Source organism: Centropristis striata, chromosome 10 (genome assembly GCF_030273125.1).
Source record: "Centropristis striata isolate RG_2023a ecotype Rhode Island chromosome 10, C.striata_1.0, whole genome shotgun sequence".
Classification (NCBI taxonomy): domain Eukaryota; kingdom Metazoa; phylum Chordata; class Actinopteri; order Perciformes; family Serranidae; genus Centropristis; species Centropristis striata.
The window spans coordinates 15,236,803-15,259,570 of NC_081526.1; the positions used below are offsets into that span (position 1 = coordinate 15,236,803).

The 22,768-nt window shown below is 47.5% G+C and overlaps 1 protein-coding gene across 2 annotated transcripts in view; it reads right to left on the reverse strand.

Annotated features, from left to right (window-relative positions):
- bcor (BCL6 corepressor) overlaps positions 1-22,768 on the reverse strand; it is a 36,726-nt gene that overhangs the window by 2,031 nt on the left and 11,927 nt on the right. The window contains exons 3-13 of one of the 2 annotated variants that reach the window (XM_059342721.1): positions 19,533-22,685; positions 18,016-18,072; positions 17,378-17,543; positions 15,901-16,242; positions 14,517-14,801; positions 12,767-13,080; positions 11,329-11,613; positions 5,100-5,266; positions 4,336-4,481; positions 1,500-1,577; positions 214-367 (exon numbers count right to left, since the gene is read on the reverse strand). In XM_059342721.1, the coding sequence (XP_059198704.1) occupies positions 214-367; positions 1,500-1,577; positions 4,336-4,481; positions 5,100-5,266; positions 11,329-11,613; positions 12,767-13,080; positions 14,517-14,801; positions 15,901-16,242; positions 17,378-17,543; positions 18,016-18,072; positions 19,533-22,685 (5,147 nt within the window). The remainder of the gene's footprint in view (positions 1-213; positions 368-1,499; positions 1,578-4,335; positions 4,482-5,099; positions 5,267-11,328; positions 11,614-12,766; positions 13,081-14,516; positions 14,802-15,900; positions 16,243-17,377; positions 17,544-18,015; positions 18,073-19,532; positions 22,686-22,768) is intronic. The other variant, XM_059342722.1, reaches the window with a different exon arrangement.

Here is a 22,768-nt window from a genome sequence, read left to right on the forward strand (position 1 = left end):
GTTCTAGCTGCAGACGGCCCTATAGGTTCTGCTCTGCATCAAACAAATACAAATGCAGGATCGCTTTCAAAGTTTAAAAGATATTATAGAATTCAAGCACATTTCTCAGCTTGAAAATGCAATGGTTAAAATCAAGTATTTTCCAACATTTTAAGACTTTGTACCATCTCTGTATTTAAAATGTAAATCTGCTCTTCAATGATCAAAGCTTACCCTTGAGAGAGGGACACCTGGATGTTGTAGCACGGCAGCAGAGGTCGGTCAGAGAACTCAAACTCAAACACCTCCCTCTTATCGTCCTCGTCTTCATCCTCTGGACCCGGGGGATCGGCCAGGATGTCGTACACACCGCCCTCTTCATTCAACTCTGAAATACAGACACAAAAAAACAAAAACGCACATGAATTTTTTTACTGAGCATCTCCATTATCATAAAGAGGGTTTGTACAGCCCTTCAAGAGTAAAATTCAAGCATTTTCAAAGTACCTAAATAAAACATTTCCAGACTCTCAAAGCCTTTATCATCACATCTAAATTGTTACCATAAGTGCAATTGCAGAAAATAAAGTTTACAGAATTCATTTAAACCCAATCAATGTTTATTGTCACTTTTATTTTACCAGCTGTTCATATAAACTTTGAATGTATGTTTTCATAATGACCATTTAATCTGCTAATTCCCAGAATAAGGATTTAGAGGATTTATGTAGCTATAAATGACAAGTAGACAAGAAAAGACAGAACTTATAAAATAATTTAGGGTTAAGATCAGAAGCCAGGAGACGAAGGATTGTTTAATCTCATATTTAAAAGATTGTGTTTAGAGCAATTGTGTGGATTACACACCAGATTTTTATTGAAAATCAACCATTTTTCAATGTTAACATGAGTGATTGTGGTGTTTCTTCTACACAATCTGTTTGAAATTTTGCATTTTTCAAGTTTTACGTGTGTGGCTGTGTAAAAGAAACACCAGATTTGATTGAAAATCAGGGCATTTTGACTATGGTTTATGGGAGTGATTGTATAGATTATTTTGTGAAAAATATAATCAAGAACTTTTCAAAGTTTATATGGCTGACTGCTTATTTTACCAGCAGTTCATATTTACTTTGTTTCTATGCTTTGATCGTGATTATATAATGCTAGTTATATAATTATATAGTGCTAGTCATTCACTTCCTTTGCTTTCTTATTTAGGGTTTGGGTCTGAGATGCCATGAGACAACAAACAAATTTATACAATGACAGGGCTGTTTAATTCTTAATATTAAAATATTATTGGTTAATAGAAGTGATTGTGTAGATGATATGTCAGATTTTGTTTTTAAAAAAATCAGGCATTTTCAATTAGTATATTCCAATTCAAGCACATTTAAGCATTTTCCAAATTTTAGACTTCTTAAAACATATGTTATTACTGAAAGTTTGATGGCATTGAAGATGTTTAAAAAGACTTTGCAAGCAGTAGAACAAACAGAGTGCTGATCAGTACTCACCGCACACAGCGCTGCCGTAGAATTCCCAATAAAGCCCCGGGTCGTCATCTGAGCGGCCCTGAAGGTCAGCAAAATAATCTATGGAGAGAAGAGAGGAGCGAAGCCTGTTATTCAAGAGCTGCAGCCTTGGGGACAGGCAACGAGGCAAATACAATTGCCCTTTAAGAGTACAGCAGAAAAATGGATAAAGAGCACGGTAAAATAGAAGAGGGGAGGATGGAGAGAGGAAGGGAGGGAGGGTGGTGTCAAGAGAGAAAAGAGAAACAAACAGAGCAAATGTTTCAGGGGAGGAGGGGTGGGGGCGCTGATGGTCAGGGGCCAGCGGCTGTACCACGGGGGAGGAGAGCGACTGTCTCCGCTGGGTTAGAGCTGGCTCAGTTCAGAGCGGGGCTGCCAGGAATCAAACAAGAACCACACACAGTCGCTGAGTCCACATACACACACATAAAGAGAGAGAGGGAGAGCGAGCTGGAAACAAACAAGCAGAGGGAGCTGGATAAGCACACACAGCGAGAGCAAAGTGTGTATTCAGCATGCGCACATGCACACGTGCACACACACACACACACACACACTCTCACAGAGTGAGAGCTGGGCTTTGTGCCAGTGCTGAGGCGTGGGGCGTCTGGCGTGTGTTTGGAGGGATTAACGGCCTCCAGATGAGTGGGACCAGGTGGAGGGAGGGCGGCAAACGCTCGCTCTCACTCATTTTCTCCGGTGCTCGATCTCCCTCGCTCTCCGCTCTGTCAATCTAGCAGCCATCGATCCATCCATCCACGCTCTTTTCAAAATTCAACACCATCTTTCCAGCCGTCTACATATAAATCTCCCTTTTGCACTCAACCTGTTCACCCTTCTTCCGACCGTGAACTTACACCTGTTAATTTTTCCGCCCTGATCTCACATCTTTTCCTGCCGCGTCTCGTCTCTCCCACTAAAGCCCGTGGCGTGTCTCAGATAATCGGTTCTAACTAGCTGGATTTTCATGTAATATTAAGCAGCTGGCTACAGAGGAAGCGTGCGCCTGTGTATGCTTTCATTTCCTCCTCCTGTACACAAACTTGTGTTGTGCCGACTTAAACTGCAAACACTCAGACGAGCCCTCTCAACATTCACACCCCACACACAGACCCCATCAGACTCTAGCGTGGCAGCCTTGTGAAAAGACACACTCAGGCGCTCACACGCACGCATACAAAAGCAGAGTCTCCAGCCAGAGCGAAGCCCATTTCCGCACGTACACTGAGCAAACACAGTTGGCGTTGCTAAGTAACCAGATAGAGGAGCTCAGAGGCAGCAGCACGCACCCCGGCGGGCTGAGACTCCCTGTCTAACAGGTGGTCGAGGGAGGGGGGAGAGGGAGCAGCGGGGAGGGAGCCGGAGGGGAAACGGGATGACAGAGACAGACATGTCTTGTGGCGACGGTTGGGAGGTGGAGGATGAGGATTTACAGAGACTCATACCAACAGGTTGCACAGGGGTCAGAGCATTGAAAGAACAGCAAACAGTGCAGAACAGACCCCAGACTGTCACCAAGAGTGTGGGGCTTGTGTCCCGTATGAAAACAAGTAAACCATGTGATTTAAAAATCACTGAACTTCAGCGATTCATGTTTTATATGTCACATATTTACGTAACTTCACATTTAAATACATTTCTTTACTGTCTTTTATAGGGCACATCAGGAATGAGTTCTTAAACCAGGAAGTATGCTAGCCTTTAGCGCTCTGGTGTCTCTCCTCTCATTTGGTTTGAATGGGTTGACTCCAGAAATAAGGTTTGGGGTTAAAACAAGCTGAAGAGATAATCTTGTTTTGTTGTACAACAGAAAATAAGATAGTTAATACCCCTTCTTGTAAATTTAGTTATTTTACAGACTACGGTGGTTGTCGGGGACATTAAACGTCATCATGCCCGGGTCGATGCTAACTTCCAGGTTAGCCTACAAAAATACATCATTTCGTTTCCTCTCTATAACACCTTGCCAGGAGGTGTTTGCCCTAAACCTAGATCAGAGTTTTTTAATTTAATGTTCTTTTAATACCATCTTTTTCTAGCATTTGTGATTGTATGATCCATGGTCAGAAAAGCACATGAATATTCAGCTTCATAATAATCACTTTGTCTGCACAGGAGGAAGAATTTTCAATGACTGCATTCATTGCAGAACAGTTCCCACACATTTTTATGGACTAAATTTCTAAATTTTTCCCATGACTTTCAAAGGACCCATAATAAAATCACCACGCGGATGCAAGTCTGGAACAGAGCTTATACTGTTCAGAATAAATATATTTCTCAACATTTTTTCAATCATCAGATAAATTTGTTCTTAACATGTTGTCAGCTCAAGGAGATTACTGTAACAATTAATTTTGTCATGAACAACAAAATTCCATGACTTTTCCAAAACATTCAAGGATTTAACAAATTTCATTAATTTTTCAGGAAAATGAAATAAAATTTCTTGACCAGGTTTTCCATTACTGTCGGAACCCAAGTATTGAACAATTTAGGGGATAAAAACAGTTAATTTATTGAGAAAACATATAAAAACCGAGGTCGTGCTCTTTACATTTTTTGTGTAGGGATTTTGGTTATTTTGTGACCTACAGATAAAAAATTAAAAACTTCCATACCATGTGTAACTGTTGAGTGTAAACCATTTTTCTCAACACAATCATGATGTGGAGTTACTGCTTCTGAATATTTAGATTTTTATTAGCTGAATTCATGAATAATTAAAGATAAACATTATTTCCGACTTCAATAGAAATCCTCCAGGTGAAAGGAAACGTGGCTTATGATTAGATTGAAAAGCCAGCGGGGAACTTACCAGTGAGGAAGCGCTCCATGCTGTCGCTGTGGGTCATCTTTAGCAGGCCGCGGCCAGAATACGTGGCCAGGGTGGGGTCAGCGCCATAAGACAGCAGGACTCGCACCACGTCCAGGTGGTCATTCTCCACAGCATCATGAATCGGTCTAGAAGCACACAAATGGATATGTATTTATACAAAAAACTAGGAAAGTAATTATGATCTGTGACAATAGATTCTTCTTCCTTGTCATGTTACTGGTAGAGCCTTTCTATACGTTTTTAAACCACTTTTTCTTTTGCAGCCAGCTGTTGCATGCACATCAGGTGAAAAGCATTTTATAGATTTATAAGACTGCCCTTCTTCCTAGCATCAGTCTCACCTATGTAACTGTAATGCTGCAAATCTGGAAATGGTTTAATTAAAGCAGCCACACAATGCCCCCTTTAAGACCCATGCTCCGTATCCGAGAACAGACCCCCTACTGTAAATTTTAATAACACAGAAATGGAAGCTAGCCTAGCACTAGCCTTTCACTTTTTAAAACTGCAGCTAATCTCTCAAATCACTGCTCTTGCAAAGCAAATACAAAAATCAATTTGAGAAATTATGCCATGAGCAAACTCAAGTGACTTAACTGATGACTAAGTCCTGGCTTGCCCGATGAGAACATGCAGAAAAAGCCACAATGAGTGTTTGTATTGTGCACAAGAGACGTGTTTATTTAAGCACAAGTTTGTGTGATTTTGTGTTCATATATGTGAATAAAAAGGTGTTTGTTTACCTAGTACCATCCTGTGCGCTGCAGTTGATGTCGGCTCCGTAATCCAGCAGGTGTTGGACTATGCTGAGCCAGCCACGGGCGCACGCCTCGTGGAGGGCGCAATAACCGGCGTAGTCTCTGTGATTCACCTCACATACTCTGTTCTCCAGACAGTACAGCACAACCTCCTAAAAGAGAGCCAACACAGAGGGAGAGAAGGGTTTTTTAGCGTGAGATCGTGTGTATGGATTTGTGTGGCAACAACCCAAGCAACACAAGACCAAACACACGAGTCAGACGGAGCAGACACATACGCAAACAGTCCTTCCCTTTACAGTTCCTGTGGGAGAGAAATTAAGGAAAGGAGGAACTGAGTGTGTTCCTGTGCCGGACGAAAACACATACACTCGCACACAAATGCTCCATAATACTAGAGCTGGCGCCAAAACACATCGAGGAGACTAAGTGTGACTCAACTGTATTTAGCCTGCCAGATCCTGCTTGTGCTCGTATGAGTGTGTGTGAATGCGTGTGTGTGCCATGGTTGGGCCTGGACGCCACTGTGGCAGCCAGTTACGATGATTGGGCTCAGAAAACAGCATAATGGAAGCGGAACAAAGAGATTTGATGGAGGCGCTCAAGAGCTGGAAGCGTTTCCTCTGGTCTAGGGCTCTGACAGTTGGGCATCCAGCACTAAGTAGTCAGACTGGTTTTTATTGGACTGGAACAGCGTCTGCTGCTCTCAAACAGAGAGGAGACAGCGAGATAGGGAGCAGTCCAGCAGTGTGTTGATATGGAGTCTGAGTCAAACAAGTGTGTTTCAACACTGTGGGTATGTGTTTGTATCTGGATATGCAACTTAGTGTGGGATTGGGCAGAAATATTTGCATACCCTTTTAAAAAATAAATAGAAAAACCTAATTTAATATATTTGATTATATATATTTATATATGTGTAAATGCCGGGCTCATACATCCAGACACACGCACACTCCGTCCTGCTAACAGTCCAGTGCCGAGGGGAGGGAAGCTGCTCATCTGAACCTGGGGAATGACTCCAAACTTCCATTTCTATGCTAATTCTAGCCTGCCGTCTAGTCCAAGTATTTATCTCTCTCACTCTTTCTCCTTCAGCACAGGGCGAAAGGAGGGAGGAAGAGGGGAGGAAAGGCAGGCAGCGGAGAGAAAACAGGCTGACAGAGGGATAAGAAGAGGGCTAGAGAGGGCGGAAGAACAGGAGAAAAAGAGAGGCAACACCCCAACAGATGACAGATTAATGAATCTGTGGATGAAATCTGCCGGGGCTGTGCTCTGGGCTGCAGCTGATAATAACAAGAGATGAAAGGGTGGGGTGTAGTGGGTGGTGGAGCAAAGTGTGTGTGTCTGTTAGGAGTGAACGACAGAGCCGGTGAGGAAGGAAAGACAATGTGGAATAAAAAGTGGGGAGAAATGGAAAGCGGGATTGAGAGAAAAAAAGTGAGCAAGTGTGAGCAAGAAAAAGTGCAAGAGAAAAAGAGAAACGAGGGGGAGTGGGACAGCGCTCCAACTGGTTTTCGCTCGCTGCCAACACTCCGTTTGCCTGCTGGAGAGAGATTCAGGAGCGCTGTGCCGAAGCTCCCCTCTGGGGGATTCCACTCGCTCCGTGTGTGTGCGTGTATGTGTGCGTCTGTGTGAGTGAATGAGAGCAAGTGTTGGAGAGACTGACGGGTAGAGTGTGTCGATATGCAGCTTGCCTGAGTGCGTGTGTGTGTGTGTGTGGAGGAGGCGTAGCGCTAAACCTCCGAAGCCGTGTTTAATATCGCTGGGAGAGAGCGAGGAGCTTAGCACGAGAGCCCCAGCTTCCCGCCACACACACACACACAGACAGACACACACACACACAGTCCTCCGCAGTAAAATGAGACACCACCCCCCCCCTCCTCTCTCTCGCTCTTTCCCTCCGTCCTCTAATCTCCCTCTCTAGAATGCTTCCCTGCGCTCGCCTGCAATCAATGCATCACTCAGACATTTAACCCCTTGCAGCGCTGCCTTGCATGCTCCTAAAATACAACAGATGTGTTTGCGTGTGTGTGCGTGTGCATATAAATGTATATTCATACCATGTGCAGGTGATGCATGAGTGGCTTTCCCTGTGCGATGAAGAGCCAAAAGTCTAAGCAGTGAACTTGGTGCATGCCTAGACAAGTGAAGCGTGCGGATATTTGTGTGTGTGTGTGTGTGTGTGTGCGTGCGCGCACGCCAGCCTGCTGGGGTTACAGGGAAAGCCAGAGATTGTGGCCTCTGATGATCTCAGACAGAGTAAATTAACCGCACACTGCAAAAAAAAAAAGAATGAATAATTACCTGTTTTTTTAAATAACATTCAGTTACAATAAATGCCTCAACCAATAACCTGCTCTGCATATTAATGCTCATCAGCAAAAACCAAATAGACCTCATTAAATTTGGTGGGTGGGGTTACAACATTGCAGTGGCATCCCATAATTAATTGAACACCTTACATGCTACCAGGCGGCAACATCTGAGTTTGATAAGTGAAGCAAATGCAGACGGGCATTAAACTTGCATTATTTCTAATGGCCAGCAGGGGGTGACTCCACTGGTTGCAAAAAGAAGTCCAATCATGTGTAAGTCAATGATTCTACTTCTCACTTGAATTATATCCTCAGTAAACATATTGCCAACAAGTTGAAGGTCTCAATTGCTAGTTTCAAGTCTTTTTTTTAATGCAGCATGTTTGTTTTGCAAATTATGGTCCAATTTAGATTTAAAATAGACCATAAAGCAGGGTATTCTTGTGAGTCACTACCATGGCGCAAGTTAAATATGACTTTTTGGTCACCTAAAAATGTCTTCTTCAGTGTTTAGTTGTACAAAAAGACACTATTGGGAGTTGGCTATTCCTTTTTGAATTACAGATGACCCTTGCTAGCCAAGCCAGCTAGCTCAAGCTTGCATCAAATAATAACTTAGCATCCTCCTGCCCAGTTTCACACTCTCATCCAAATTTGGTCACTTCTGGCTCCAAAAAAAAAAAAAAGGTGGCAATGACCAAAATGCAGAACTGGAGGCTTTAAAACCGTAGACCACACAACGATGGGTGACGTCACAATGACTACGTCCACTTCCTCTCGTAAAGTCTATGCATGCTACATACTACAGTAGCTAGGCTGATGCTAACATGGGGGTACCACCAGGCAAAACTGCTGTTAAAACTCTGGCAGAGCAAAGTAATATGTTGAAATATTTTTTAAATTCAATGGGTTGATACAGCTTATATGACAGCTTACTTCCTTTATTTTCTGTTCCCTTAAATATCTGTTTGGTCAAGAATATTTACCTTTATGGCACAAATTTGCAAGTCAAAGATCACCAAAATTGATTTTGAAAAGTCAGTGTGGATTTACTTCACAAGTGAATCGACTAATTGCCTAATTTTTATTCAAAAATTTTGCTATCATAGATATTGGTCTGACTGGGCACTTAAAATGCTATCTGGTTTTCCCTATTTGCTTGGATCATACATGGATTTGAGGAGGAAAATCAGAAGTGATTCATCTGAGGAGAATAAATGACAGATTGCACCTTTATCTGAGCTTTCAATGGGCCAAGCTGAGGGGCCCCGGCACGAGGGGGAGAGGGATGAAGACATCCGCAGAATCTCTCCTCATTACCATTTCAAATGTTCAGAGAGCGAGGCAGACGAGGGAGAGAGAGAGAGAGAGAATAAAAGCGAAGTGAGGGAGGGGAGGAAAAAAGAGAGTGGGCTTTCATGTGCAGAGGCACGGATCGCAAAACTAAACGAACATGAAATATGCACAGTGTCGGCCGGGCATCGGGAACACAGCACAAAATAGTGCGTGTGTTAAATTACATGCGTGTGCGTGAGGTGATTCTGCATGTGCAGGTCCGTACACGAAACAGGATGCCTGTGTGTGTGCTTACAGAGCAGCAACCGCTGTTTCTCTATGTATGTTTCTGTAGTGAGCATGTAGGATGTGTGTGCGTGTGTGTGCACGAGAGGATTCTGAATTTGCATGTTCAGGTCTGTGTGTGTGGGCGACAGCAGAGAGTGTTGAGAGTCGTCGCTGTGTGCAGCATATGGAGAAGAACGCGTCAGGATGCCTGTGCATGTGCTTATTGGGTCATAACCGGTGTTTCTGTGTGTATATGTGTGTGTGCTCACAATCAGCATATGAGCTGTGCGTGCGTGTGTGTATATGCGCACGCGTGTGTGTGTGTGTGTGTGTGTGTGTGTACGTGCCTCTGTCTCTCAGGCCCTCATATCTCTCTGCCTGTGTGTGATAAGCCCAGAGCTTGCGGCGCTAAAACACCAGCCTGAGACAAGCGCTCTGTGCGTCTACAGGCTTGTATGTGTGTGTGTGTGTGTGTGTGTGTGGGGCGGTATGCATAAATTGGTGTGTCTCTCTGTGCACGTCCTTGTGTGTGTGAGTGTGTGTGTGTGTGTGTGTTTGAGCCCCAGGGGTCTGCCCCAGGCTTATCACACACAGGCAGTGAGAGACGAGCTTCCTGAGAGAGAGAGAGAGAGAGAGAGAGAGAGAGAGAGAGGGAGACAGAGAGAGGGAGAGGGAGAGAAAGAAAGGGAGGGAGGGAGGGGGGAGAGGAGGGGAAGGCGGGGGTGTTGTTTGCGCAGCGGTCAGCGCCTTGTTTGTGTAGTCTCAGGTTTTCTCCTCCCTCCTCCCTCTTTCCCTCCACACGCAGAGCGCAGGAAGGGAAAAATGCGAGGGGGTATGAAAAAAAAAGGAGAGGGAGGGGAAAAAAACGTTCGAGAGAGACGCATAAATCAGAGAGACGAGCCAGCTTCTCTCCAGCACGGCTGACTGAACCCTGCTGCTGCTGCGCTGCACCCTGTGCATGTGCGTGTGTGTGTGTGTGAGACAGAGAGAGAGAGAGAGAGAGAGAAAGAGAGAGCGAGGGAGAAAAACAGCCGCCGCCACTGCTAACCACAGTCACCACGGCACATTAGAGGGCCATTAGAACGCGATTATACTCCCAGTGCTTACCTCTCATTCACACTCTTGCTCTCTCTCACTCTGACTCACACACATTCACACATAATCACACACACACACACACACACACACACACACACCTCATCATCATCATAAATGTGTACAACAAACACACACAACCATAAAGCAACCGGTTAATGAGCAACAAAAGATACCCACACCTATTTACAGTTCTGTGAAGATACCTCTGCTGGTGATAAAAATTATCACGTGCACACATATACACACACACCACATCAAAGACAAGTGAGCGACAGGGTGGACACACACTGCACAATCTGCAGCTCAAGTGGCATAAAAACCACTTGGATCAATAAATCAATTTGTAAAATCCGTCAACAAGGGGGCAGAAACGTTTAGGCTCACAAACAGAAACACAAGGGATGAGGGAGAGCGAGACAGCGGGCCATCCAACTTTAATTAAAAGCTTTCAGAGCAATGGGAGTTGAAAGATTCAGTAGAATACACACCAGTCTCATTCTTTCTTGTATGTGCGGAGAATGAGAGGATCTGGTTTAGGACCGAACGATCGGCAGCTACACACAAAGAAAGAAAAAAAACTCCCGATTCTAGAGAGAGGCAGCGAGCATCAGTCTCCGTATAATGATCCCTCCGATCCCTCATGCTGTCTGCGCACGCACGTGCTTGTGTGTGTATGTGTGAGAGTGTGTGTCACACTTTGCCTCACGGAAAATTAATGAGATGTGAGAGCGAAGAGAGGCAAGAGGAGGGGAGGCGAGGGGAGTGTGCGTGTGCGCTCGCGGGGAGGAGGAGGAGGAGGAGGGGTGCCAACGACAATCTGAGTCACAAAGAGAGGAAGAGAAAGAGTGCTGAGAGGAAAGAGGGGGGAGGGAGAGAGCGGAAACCTGAGAGAGAAAGAGAGAGTAGCGGGCAAGAGGAGCAAAAAAAAAAGATGGAGTATGGCGAGAACAAAGCGTGAGTAAGGGTGAAATAGAAGGAAATGATGCAAAAAGCAAAAGACTGAGGTAGAAAGAGCAAGAATAGGACAGATGCAAGAGAAGAATCTGATGGAGGAAGACAATTTTGAGAAAAAGAGCTGCGCTATGTCTGCCAGAGTCACAGACAGGAACAAAGTAGGGGGAGAAAATGAGCTCAATTTAAGAAGAGAGAGAGCGGAGATTTGCAAGTGACGATGAGTGTAAAATGTGAAGAGAGAAAGATGAGGAGGGAGGATGAGTGTGAGTGAAGCCTATTACCTCGTAGCCCAGCCGTGCAGCTCTCTGAAGCAGAGTCTCTCCGGCGTTCTTGTTCACGATCAGCCGACGAGCCTCTGGCGGGATCGGACGCACCGCGGGGGGCTCGGCAGGGGGGGTCCTGTGCACCCCCGCCACCTCTGGTGGGACGCAGACCGCTCTGCCATTCGCCTGGGGGTGCAGGGAGGGCGGGCAGAGTGTAGCCGGGGAGCAGGGCTTGACTGGAGAGCAGGGATAATGATTAGGAGAGGCGGCTCCTTTCCTCGGAGCGCCACGCTGCTCACTCAGCTGAGGAGAGAAGGAAAGAGAGTGTGTTACCGCCGCTGCCACATAGCAGACGGGACACACATTCACACGCAGCCCATGGAAACTCAAGGGCACATGGTGAAGGCACGCATGCACATTTACACAAACATGTAATTGACAAAATAATGCATTGGTAAATACAAAAATAGTAAAGGTAAATAACTTTGTAGGTCAAAATCCATCCAGAGAGAGTAATCATATTTTCAATAAAGCTCGATGTTTACTCTACTCAAAAAGCAATTTCCTCTCTTATCACTACCAACTCTTTAAAGATAAGATGGATTTTTCATTCATAACATATATGTTTGTGTGTGATAGTTGTGCATGGAAGACACACACCATGCATCACTGAAAAACACACACTCATAGCTTTCACACCAACTGTTCACGCCCCAAACACTGCAGGTTGGCACGCCACTTTTCTTCAACCGCTAAACCAACACAGCCCTCGGAGGGCAACACACGAGAGAGGGAGTTGCCTGCCTCAGTGTGTGTGTGTGTGTGTGTGTGTGTGAGTGAAGTGCGTGCCCTCTCAGTGGAATTTCATGTCGAGGCAGCTGTCAGACTGAGGAGGAGCAGGGGAGGAGAGCAGCGCAGGCGGAAAACAACTAGCCTTCTCCCCCCCCCCCCCCCCCCCCCCCCCCCCCCCCTTCAATTTTTCCCCGTGCTCATTTTTTTCCCCCTCTTTTGAACTCCGGCGCTTCATAAACTCGACCATGGCTGCCACATTCCTCGCTGTGTGTGAGTGAGGGAGTGTGCCTTGTGTTTCGGCGCTGAGTGCGATGTATAATTGCTCCAGGGTTTTGTTGTTATGTCAGGAATGCTCACAAACACACAGACACTCGCAGTCTTGGCACGCACTTACACACAAAACAGCGTTGATGACACACGTTGGACAATTAGGGCCAGAGACAAACACACATGCATGCAGGCGCTCCGCAGGGAGTCGATAAGGGCACGAGGAGGTCAAAGCTCCAGCAGCCCTCTAAACATTGTAAACATACTTCCTTCCTCTCTCCCTCCCTCCCTCTCCCAGCTGCATAATCAGAGGCGCCGACAGGCATACTGAAGCAGACTCCGCTGCTGCAAACATCCAGACGCCCGTATCACGGCCAGACACCCTATCAGCACTCACCTTGTCATCTTCAGCTGCTCCCAGATCAGACACACAACGCTGGCCTGGGCTGCTAGGTGTGGCCTCTTTCCTTTTCTCCCGCTCTCGCTCCCTCTGACTGGTGTGTTTGGTCTTGCACGGACGCTTGCCCTTGGGTTTGTCCGTGTCACTGTGGCGGCGAGGCTTGATGAGAGGGGGGCCTCCCACGGACGGCTCTGGGGCCGGAGAGGGGGGGCCCCTCCTGGACTCCTTGAGGCCACGGTCACCTAAGAAGGGGCCCGGCGGGTGCGCTCTGTCCTTCAGTTGGCTGGGGGGAAGGGGAGAAGTAGCTACTCCTGGAGCAGAGAGAAGAGAGGGGAGGCAGAGTGAGCGGCTGATAGTGAGGGAGCTCAGTGGAAGGGGAGGATGGGAAGGTATTGCAAGGCCATCTCTCACCCTCTGTTGGTTTATTAATGAGCGCACAGAGCTGTCTGGGAGCGCAGCATGCCTGCTCGCTCAGGAAAAAAAAATTAAAAAATAAAACACACACACACACACACACACACACACTTGCATGCACGCCACAGGCTCATATAAACACCCCCATAGTAACTTGTGCACACTCATTCACTGCAGCAAGGACACTGCTATGAGTAATCTCCTTAAACAAATTCGGCACTGTCTGGTCCCAGCCTCTTATAGCACATATTTACACAAAAAAAAGGAAACCTGCCCTTGAAACCACAATGTCAAAATGTTGTTTAATAGCTTAATGGAAATGCATTTCCAACAAAGACCACCTTCCTGAGCCGTTCTAAACACTTTGCAATGATTCTAAGTCTGATCTGTTCCAATAGAACCTTTAGAAAAAACAGTCCATTAAATTAGTTCTAGGCTAAGAAACATGAGAAGGAAAGTGAAATTATATATCTTGCTGATGCTTAAATATACAGTCACTGTCTATACAACTCCCTGTTGCAGAGGAAACCTTTCAGAATATGAGATTCTTAACAAAGATGAATGTGTTTTATCCGATTAGCGAAGCCCTGAAAAAAAAAAGAAAGGACTAAAAAAAAAAAAAGGCCACAGCCCTGACAGACACACAGTGGAATAACCACAGTTATTGTAAAAACACGGCTGTTGCCAGGGTGATGTTATCTAAAAAGGTGAAAGCAAAAAAATAAAAAAAATCAGTGGCCAATCAAGGTCTGTGGTTTCAGCAGGAAACATAAAACCAAAATCTCCCCTGCTTTATTCACTTCCTTTAATCTCTCTCCTGCGCTTTTATTCTCTCCTCGTCTGTGCCTACCTCTGTCTCAGTCTGGGCACTTGAATAAGGGAAAGCCCTGGTTTTAATAAGTTACCCCCTTCACCACACACACACACACACTCCCCCCACCCTCCCTTTCCCTCTGACTGGTCATGAGGGGGGGAAGAGAAAATCATTGATCACACATTAGTCACACTACACCTGCCCAAATATATCTCCACCAGCCACTTCCCTCATTCGCATTTTCATCATTCTCACAGAGCCCGCTGCAGACCAGCTGGGCAGGGAGGAGCATTTTAGCTTATAGTCCCTAGGTCCACTTCTGATTCCCCAGCCTTTCCTCTGGCAGGAGGAAGTACTCTCTACCTCATTTCCTCTGCCCTGTCCCAGAAGGCTTACGGGAAATCCCCCCAAAGTCAGAGCGCTCAACAAGAAAGTGAAACGTGAGCCAAAGATAGATTTCCGTTACCCTAGCTGAACTCAAGAGTTACAGCAGCGGTTTGTTTGTCGGTTTATTCTTACCATTAAGTAGCTTCTCGCAGCCCCATTTCCTGTTGATCTCGCCTCTGTGCGCGATGGGCCTGTCCTCCGGCTCACCGGGCCTAACCTTGCGTTCCCGTAGGCTCTGGACCGGGGCTACCATTCGGGACTGGGGCCACACCCTCTCCTGTTTGATTAGGGTCCCGTCAGGGGAAGCTGCACCGGCAGCAGGCTTGCTGAGCCGCAGTCCCTTAAGCTCGATGCAGACCTTGAGCTTTCGAACCTCGTCATCGTCATCTTCATCAGGACTGCCCAGCTCGCGCTCATCTGCAGATCATAAACAGGATTAGCTTCTTTTTTTTTTTTTGCCATCTCTCATATACAACTACATTGCCTAGAAAAGGTGTGAAAAAATGCTTCTAGTTTTTACGCTCAGTTAAAAAGATTAGATAAAAGAAAATTCTCATCCCTAACTGAGGTCACGAAAAACCAAATGGATAAACTCAGTAAAGCAAGATTAAACCACTACAGTTTTTCTTTAAAGTGTTTCATTTGACATTTTGGACATAATTGTTTTCACTCTAAGAGACTACTCTTGCCTACTGCAGCATACAAAACTATCGTATGTACATTTACCTACCAACCTGCAGACAACTGAGCACAAAGAACAATGGCCATTAATCACTGTATTCTTATGGCTTGTAAAACCCCCACTAAGCCTTACGTTTAACAGAAATGCAGAGAGGCAGTGAGCGAGATGCGAAACAGACAGATTGCGGAGTAAAAGGGGAAGAGAAGTCAAGAATCGGGAGGAGACACAAAGCAATAAAGACTGGAGAAGCAGAGGGAGAGTTCTCCCCCTTGAAATTCACAGGGGACGGGTATTTGACTCGTCTGCCAGTGCCAGGGAGAGCAAGCGCGATACCGCATGCCAGAAAAAAAAGGAAACCCAAACAGATGAGGGAAAAAAGAAAGGAGATGAAAAGAGAAGAAAAGAGCAGCTTTGAAGAGGGTGGGTAAGCGCAGCAGAGGAACGGCAGAGCTGAAAGAAGAGAGAGAGAATGGCTGTCCCTCTTCCTCGCTTCTCTCTCGCACTCCGCTCAAAGGCAGGATTAAACACTTCTCTGAGCTGGCTGCCACACAGAGCGAAAGATGGGACAGAGAGTGGTAAAGGGGGGGAAAGAGCGGGGGTTGTGATGGAGCGAGTAAGGTGGAATTGATTGGGAAGGAGGAAGCGACAAAAGGAATGGTGGATTTTTTTTTAAAGGACAAGGGATGAGACAGTGCTCGGCATAACACAGGATGAAGGGGAAAGAACGAGCAGAATTAGAGAGATGTACCAAAAAACAGATGAAGGGGGGGGGGGTTTGAGGAAAAAAAGAAGAAGTGGTATGTGGGTGAGGATGCATGTTCAGGAAATTCTCACCTGTGCAAATCTTGGCTCTTTTCTCTGGGTGGGACAACCTCTCTGCTTCCTCCCACTCCGAGTCCTCCTGTTCAGCCTTGAGGCCGAGCTGCCGTTTCCTGGTGGGTCCAAAGCCAGAGCCGGGCCTCTCCTCGGGGAAGCATTTTGCCGGTGTCAAAGTGGGGGGCAAACAATGACCTCCCTCTGACTCCCTCTTTATCTTCCTGGCTACATCGTTTAGCCCTCCTTGGCTGGCACCTCTGGGCCCCTGTCGAGCCCCATGCCCTGGGGACAAAGGCTCATTCAGGCTCCCACACCTCTGGAGGACCGGAACTCTGTTGTTTGAGTATGGTGGCCGGACACCTGAGCAAAGAAGAGACAGACAGACGGAAACACGGGCAGGGAGGAAGAGGACGGGAGTGGGGTGGGGGAGTGGGCAAAGGCAAAATAAGCAACAGAAGATGAAAGGGAGACACACACACACAAGGAGAGAATGCAGACAGACAGACCACAAACCAGACAGACAGACAGAAAGAGAGCAGCAAAACAAGAGGCGGGGGTGAGACAGGGTGGGGGATTGACAGAGGGAGAATGCCAGTTAAACACCAGCCAGCTTTTATTCTGCTTTAAAGACAGGCAGTAAAACTTTGATGGGGTAAAGACTTTTTAATCTGATGTGAGCCGAGCCAACGGGCTGACGGTTCAGTGCAGCCGCTCGCACTTCCAGCTAGGAGAGGCAAGAAAACATCCTGCGCACTCGCTGCACACGGCGACTCCCATCCCCTCTTCCCCCTGCGCTTTCTCTGTCCTCCCCCATGGCATGACCGCACCACGCCCTTCTCACACTGAGCGTGACTCTTCCTCCCCTCTCCTCGACTCCCTCTCCCTCTCTGTCTCTCTCCATGCCATAATTAGGCTCACACGTCAGCCGCGGCCTCGCTCCAACACACAGCTGGGCTCCCAGCCAACGTAACTAACCCCCTCCTCCCCCCACCTCTCTCTCTTTCCGTTGCGCTCTCCCATCCGCTTTCACCCACTAACTCTCCCCCCCTGCTTTCACTCTCTCACTCACGCAATCTCTGCCCCTCCTTCTCCTCTTGCCCTCCCTCTCGATCGTCTCTCCGCGCAGATAAGCACAAAAGACTTCTTGAAAATAAAACTCCCCCTCTCCGTCTCTCTCGCTGGCTCGTCCGCTTGCAATGCCTGGCTTGTGTAAGAGTGCGCGCATGTGTGTGTGTGTGTGTGTGTGCGTGTGTGTTGAGTCTGTGTGGAAGAGCGTGTCTTTTTTTAGAGTGACCCGGTCTTGCCTCAGCATTTGCTGCAAGTGCATGTGAGTGTGTACGCGCACCTATTGTTTGTGTGTTCTTTTCTGAGTGTTCATTTGCAGAGTGAACGCATGTGTGTGTGTGTTTGTGTGTGTGTGTGTGTGTGTTTGTGTGTGTGTGCTTGTGTGTGTGTGCGTGCATTCTGAGTGTGTGTGTGGTGCTGGGTTACTCACCCTCCCTCCCTCCCTGCCTGGTGGTGTGTTGGCAGTGTTCCAGCACTCGCTCTCTGCGCTGGCCGTCTGCCAGCTCCCGTCCTGCTGCCGCTGCCGAGGCAGACACACACACACCGCCGCCCTCCTTCTCCTTCAGCTCCAGCTCCGAGAACCGCATCATTGCCCGCTGTGCGCACACACACAAATGCAGAGAAAACCCATGAAACCCACCCATCGTCTGCCCACGCCGCACACACACCTCTCTAAGCCTCAATCTGGCCTCAACAGCTACAGAAGCAAAAACTTGCGTCAGATTGTCTTAAAATCAATGAAAATGCCAAAGAAATTAAACCCACACACACACAAACGCACACAGGACAAAAAGGTAGACAGATAAATCACAAGCATGGCATCAAGACACAGATTAGACTACTGCAGCCACTGTGAGTCCATGCGCTCTGGGGCTTAAATCCTGGCATCTCCCTTCCTGAAACATAAACATGGCTAGGAAACATATACATCTAAGTCCTGAGGCAGAGAGAGGAGATGAAAAAGAGGAAAGAAGGGAGCGGGGAAAAAAAGGAGTGTGCAGCGATACAGAGTACAAAGGAGACAGAGCCCATCAGAGGCAGATGTGATAAGAAATTTAAAGAACTGACCTCCCAGTTAGCTGCAGGTTGACTTATATTACTCCCCTCTCGTGATATGACTTCCATCTAAGCAATTAGAATGGGGGGGCTCAATATATCTGTCCATCATTTCATCTTTGTTTAATGAATTTATGTTACGTTTCTCCACAAGTTTCTTTTCACACAATAGGCAGCCACAATCCCACAAAATAACACAATCAAATTAAAGTGACTCAACAGGTCAATTAACATTGCATCAAAAGTATCAAATAATTTCTGAACTGCATGAATGGCAAATTTGGAAAAAATGAGAATCACAACAATAACTTCATTTAAAGCATGATTGATAACGCTAATTCAGTTTCAGCTGTCTTGTTTATTTTTTCCCCAAACAGACTTCCACGTACATTTTTTTATTTTTTTACATGTCCAGAAATAGTGTTTGATAGCTTTGTGTTGCAGCTGTGCATTGACAAGCATGACACAGACAAAACCACAGTTTTCTAAGGCGTGTTCACAACATAGACAGACATGTGCAACCTATTAAGATATCTGCCTCTGAGCCAGTGGATAATACAACATACGGTTTGTTTGTGTTTCTATGCTTAGCATTGAGCACATAAAGGAATAAGAGATAATTGTAAAAAACATGAAGCTTAATGTGTGCATCTGAATGGCGGGGGTTGATGGCCAAGTGTAGGGGACTTTGCTGTAACTGTGCGTTTACAGATGCCATGTTTGTTAGGAGAGAGGGTCTTTTAGCCAATGGGGGGAGAAGAATTTTGACCTTGGACAGCAACCAGGCAGGGCAGTGTAGGCCATCAGGGGGGAGGAGGGTTAGGGGAGGATAGCGACTGGCGGGTGGGGGCATGCAGAAAGCCTAAGAGGAACCCCAAAGAGGGCAGCTGCTGGATTTTAAGCGTGCTGCAAGCCCTCCACTGCCCCTAACCTTGGGGTTAAGCATAGCCAAAGGCAGTGTGAACTGTGAGGCTGCCACAGTCATGCTCCAAAACTACAGTACATGGCTCTATAGCACCGTCAGCACTAACACATGCTTTAGCCCCAAGGCAGTCACACAAGGACAAGCACGTACGGACACACAAACACGCACGCACAGAAATAACCTTTACAATGACTGCTCACTAATCAACATACAGAGATGGCAGCACTGGTTAACCTTTGAACTGCCCTCCCTGATAGAGGGCCTCAACTGGCCTTGCACCAGCTCACTAAGACAATGATACACTAAGGGGAAGGTCAAGCCTATGGCCAGGACAGTAGCATGACAGCATTTATATTATTCTGTACTGTGTTGTAAATGTAGAGTATGCAAATTGCATGCAGGGTTTGTTCTACAGGCAGTTTTTATTGTTGCAGCAAGGGAATACAGACAGTGGCCCTTAGGGGTTTACTCTTGCGTGGATGTTAAAAAATAAAAGTATGTTTGAAATGTCTGCACATAAGAAACATTGGTCATAATGACCTCTCTCCAGCCCACCACCAATACATCCTGCACTGTATATATACACAAGTGTTAATGGCCTTACCTGCAGGGCTCTCTGTTCACGGCTCAGCTTGCTGGAGTCAGCATACAGCTCAGTGGTGACACATTTAAAGCGGTCGCCAACGTAGCCCGAGGAGTTAGCGATCCTCTTAGCCAGGCTGGATCTACGAGAGCCTTTCGGTGAAGTCAGGCCATCATCTTCTTCGTCGTCATCCCCTTCTCCTTGAGACTCCCCTAGGTCGACAATACTGTCTTCCTTTTCAGTCTCCCCCTCACACATATTCTCCTCCTTCACCACATCTGTGCAGTGCTGAGAGAAGTGAAGACCTCGACTCTCTCTGTCCATTTTATCCTTACCAGAGCTGCGTTCCCCAGATGTGCGGGCACAGCGCAAGGTGCTCTGGTCTTCAGGATCTGGGCTGGGGCTGTCCTCCTCGGGGCTTTCCTCTGCTTGGGTCAACTGCCCTGGAGAAGGTGGGGATGTGCTAGATGTCACCCCAGGACAGCCTGTGTCCTGAAGGACCTTTGGTTTCCCAAAGGGAGTTTCTGGCTGTCCATCAGTGTGATTGGGCTTCAGGGTGGGGCTGTGTCCAGAGTGGATGGGATAAGGGTGGGGAAGTTGGTGTTGGTGTTTTGGCTCGTAGTCAGTCTTTGTCGGATTTTGGTTACTATGAGAACATTCATTTTGGTTAACCCTGCTGCTGGTGTCAACAGAGGGCTGCTTGTGGACTGTTGGGGTAGACTCAACATCTGTGTCTGAGTGTACAAGGTCAATGCAGACTATCTTTTCTCTGGATGTTACAGAGGAAGAAGGGTTTTTGCTTTGATTGCCACCCTGCCCTTGTGCTCCTGCTTCCTTATCAGACTTAATTTGGCTTCCTTCACCTATCTCTCTCCCAATGTTCGGATCTCTGTGAACCCCGCATTCTTCGACAGCTCCCCGGGACTTTTCCTGTCCCCGGTGCTTCAAAGATGCATCTCCCCTTTCTGCCAGCTTTTCTGAGTGAGTCTGCATGAGGGGGTGGGCCATCTCTTGTGAGTTATAAGTGAGGTATTCCCCTCCTGGACCAGCTGGGAGGTTGTGGTAGGGTAAAGGGTGTTTTGCTGCCAAGTGTGTCGGATAAAGGCTGTTGCTGCCCAGCAATACTGGGTGAGGGTAGACTGGGCCTTTCCCTGCAATTGGCAGGGAGTGTAGCGCCATGCCATCAGGGATGGGGTAGTGCAGATATCTATTGGCGTAGGCCAAACTGTGGTTCAGGTAAGCATCATTTTGAGAAAGGTAAAGATGGCCAGGGGGGTGACCATTCTCTAAACAGGGCCTCTTATATGAGGACACCTCTGGAGTCGTTTCTCCTCTCTTAGTGGTCTGAGAGGTCTTCTCTGATCCCTCTCTGTGGTGGCCCGGATGTTCTGAATGGCTTGGGCTGTGTTTGACCCATTCACCATTGGGTTTGGGAGAGAGAGGTCTGGAGGTGACCAGAGAGGAGTGTTGAGTGGTGGAAACATTCTGATTGGACTCCCCTATCCTTGGACAGGATGAGCTACGCTGCTGAGGGAGTACTCTCTCCAGACCCTTGTGTTTGATAACAGAGGGCGAGGAGCCTTTGGCTTGTGAAAGGCCCAAATCTGTGTTAGGCCTTGGGGAGGGGGGCAAGCCTGGTGTGTGCTGTGTACGGGAAGGAGACGGGCTAGGAACAACCCAGGAGGAGTGTAAAGTGCTGATCATTTCTGGCCTGTCTTGGACCTTTGAAGAAGTGCTGCTGACCACAGAGTGCGGGTGGGAGGAAGGAGAGAGGGACAGGTTTTCTTTTAGGAGCTCTCGGCTCGGGGGCAGTCCGTAACGTGCACCTGGTGCTATAGTGTCCATTTTAACTGGGAACCCATTAGGGGGCAACCCAAACTCCAGCATTCTTCCAGACAAATCCAAGGGCTTCTCTGCTGAGTCTTTGGTTGCTTGGGGTTGATGAGCTGGCCTCTCGAAATTGGGTTTGGAGGGTGACCTGCTGGATCTCCTCTCAACCCCTACACTTCTGTGCTCAGAAGGCCCGTCTCTTGGCCTAGATTTGTGGGGGCTGGGCCGGGCAGGAGAAGGCTGCTCTGACGCCATGCTGCTTACAGAGAATGGATGAGGAATGGACTGCGTGGATGAGGATGAGGCAGATATGGAAGAAGTGGAGGAGGTGGGTGGGTGTCCTATCCGAGCCACAGGCCTCTGTAAATCCAATGAGTTGTCAATGAGAGCAGGAGGAGGTTGGGGGAGGCGAGAAGATGCATGAGGAGAAGAATCAGTGGGCAGACTATTATTATTCCCATTATTGGTGCCACTTGTGCTAGTGCTACAGTTATTATTGTTGTTGTTGCTAGAACTCTTCCTAGAGGGAGGTCTGCTTGGTCTGCTGCTCCTGCTCGGGGACCGGTCCCTATCTAAAGGGGCCTGATGGTGCTGAGAATGAGGGGAAGGTTGGTGAAGCTGCTGTGCAAACTGAGGGCCAACACCAAGCCCCTTGTCCTGGCAGTGTACCAGTGATGTGGGGGCCACTGTGACTGCAGGAATCCTCATAGGAGGCGCCACCAGGGGGGAAGAGATAGGAGAAGGAGGATAAGGGGGCATATAGTAGAGCCTCTCGGCAGCAGAGGCGGCAGCAGGGTTAACGTTGCCCCCCTGGGCTGCACACAGAGAAGAGTAAGCCAGGTGGTGCTGGGGAAGATAGGGATTGGGTTGGCTGAGCAAGGAGGCTTTGTACATGTTTAGAGCGTACTTGGATGTGTCCATAAAGGGATACATGCTTGCTTCAGGGTAGGGGCTGAGCCACGGCAGGCGGAGGTAGCCGCCACCAGCACCTGCCAAGCCCAGTTCAGATGCCTTTTCTCCAGGCCCTACTCTACGTTCCAAGCCTAGACCTTCAGCTCCAGGAACCATCACAGGCTTGTGGAGACCTGGAGGGGTGCCTTTGTAGAGACCCAGGTATCCATTAGTGGGCTTACGACTGTCTAGAGGGCCATCAGGCTTGTAGATGAGCTCCGGGAGACCATCCCTGTTATAAGTTAGTTGGTGGGAGGATGCATCTCTGCTCTTCTCGGCTGGCAGTGCTCTGATGCCCGGGTATACAACCCCGCCATGGAGACGAAGACCGTCGTGCATCAGAGTGCCTCGGTCCAGCCCCATCGCTGCCAGGGGTGTCAACCGTGCATCCACCTGCAGCAGAAAGGGGATGCCAGAGAAGTAAACGTGACTATCACCAAAGGATTCAGATCCCTCAAAGAAAATGTGGAAAATAT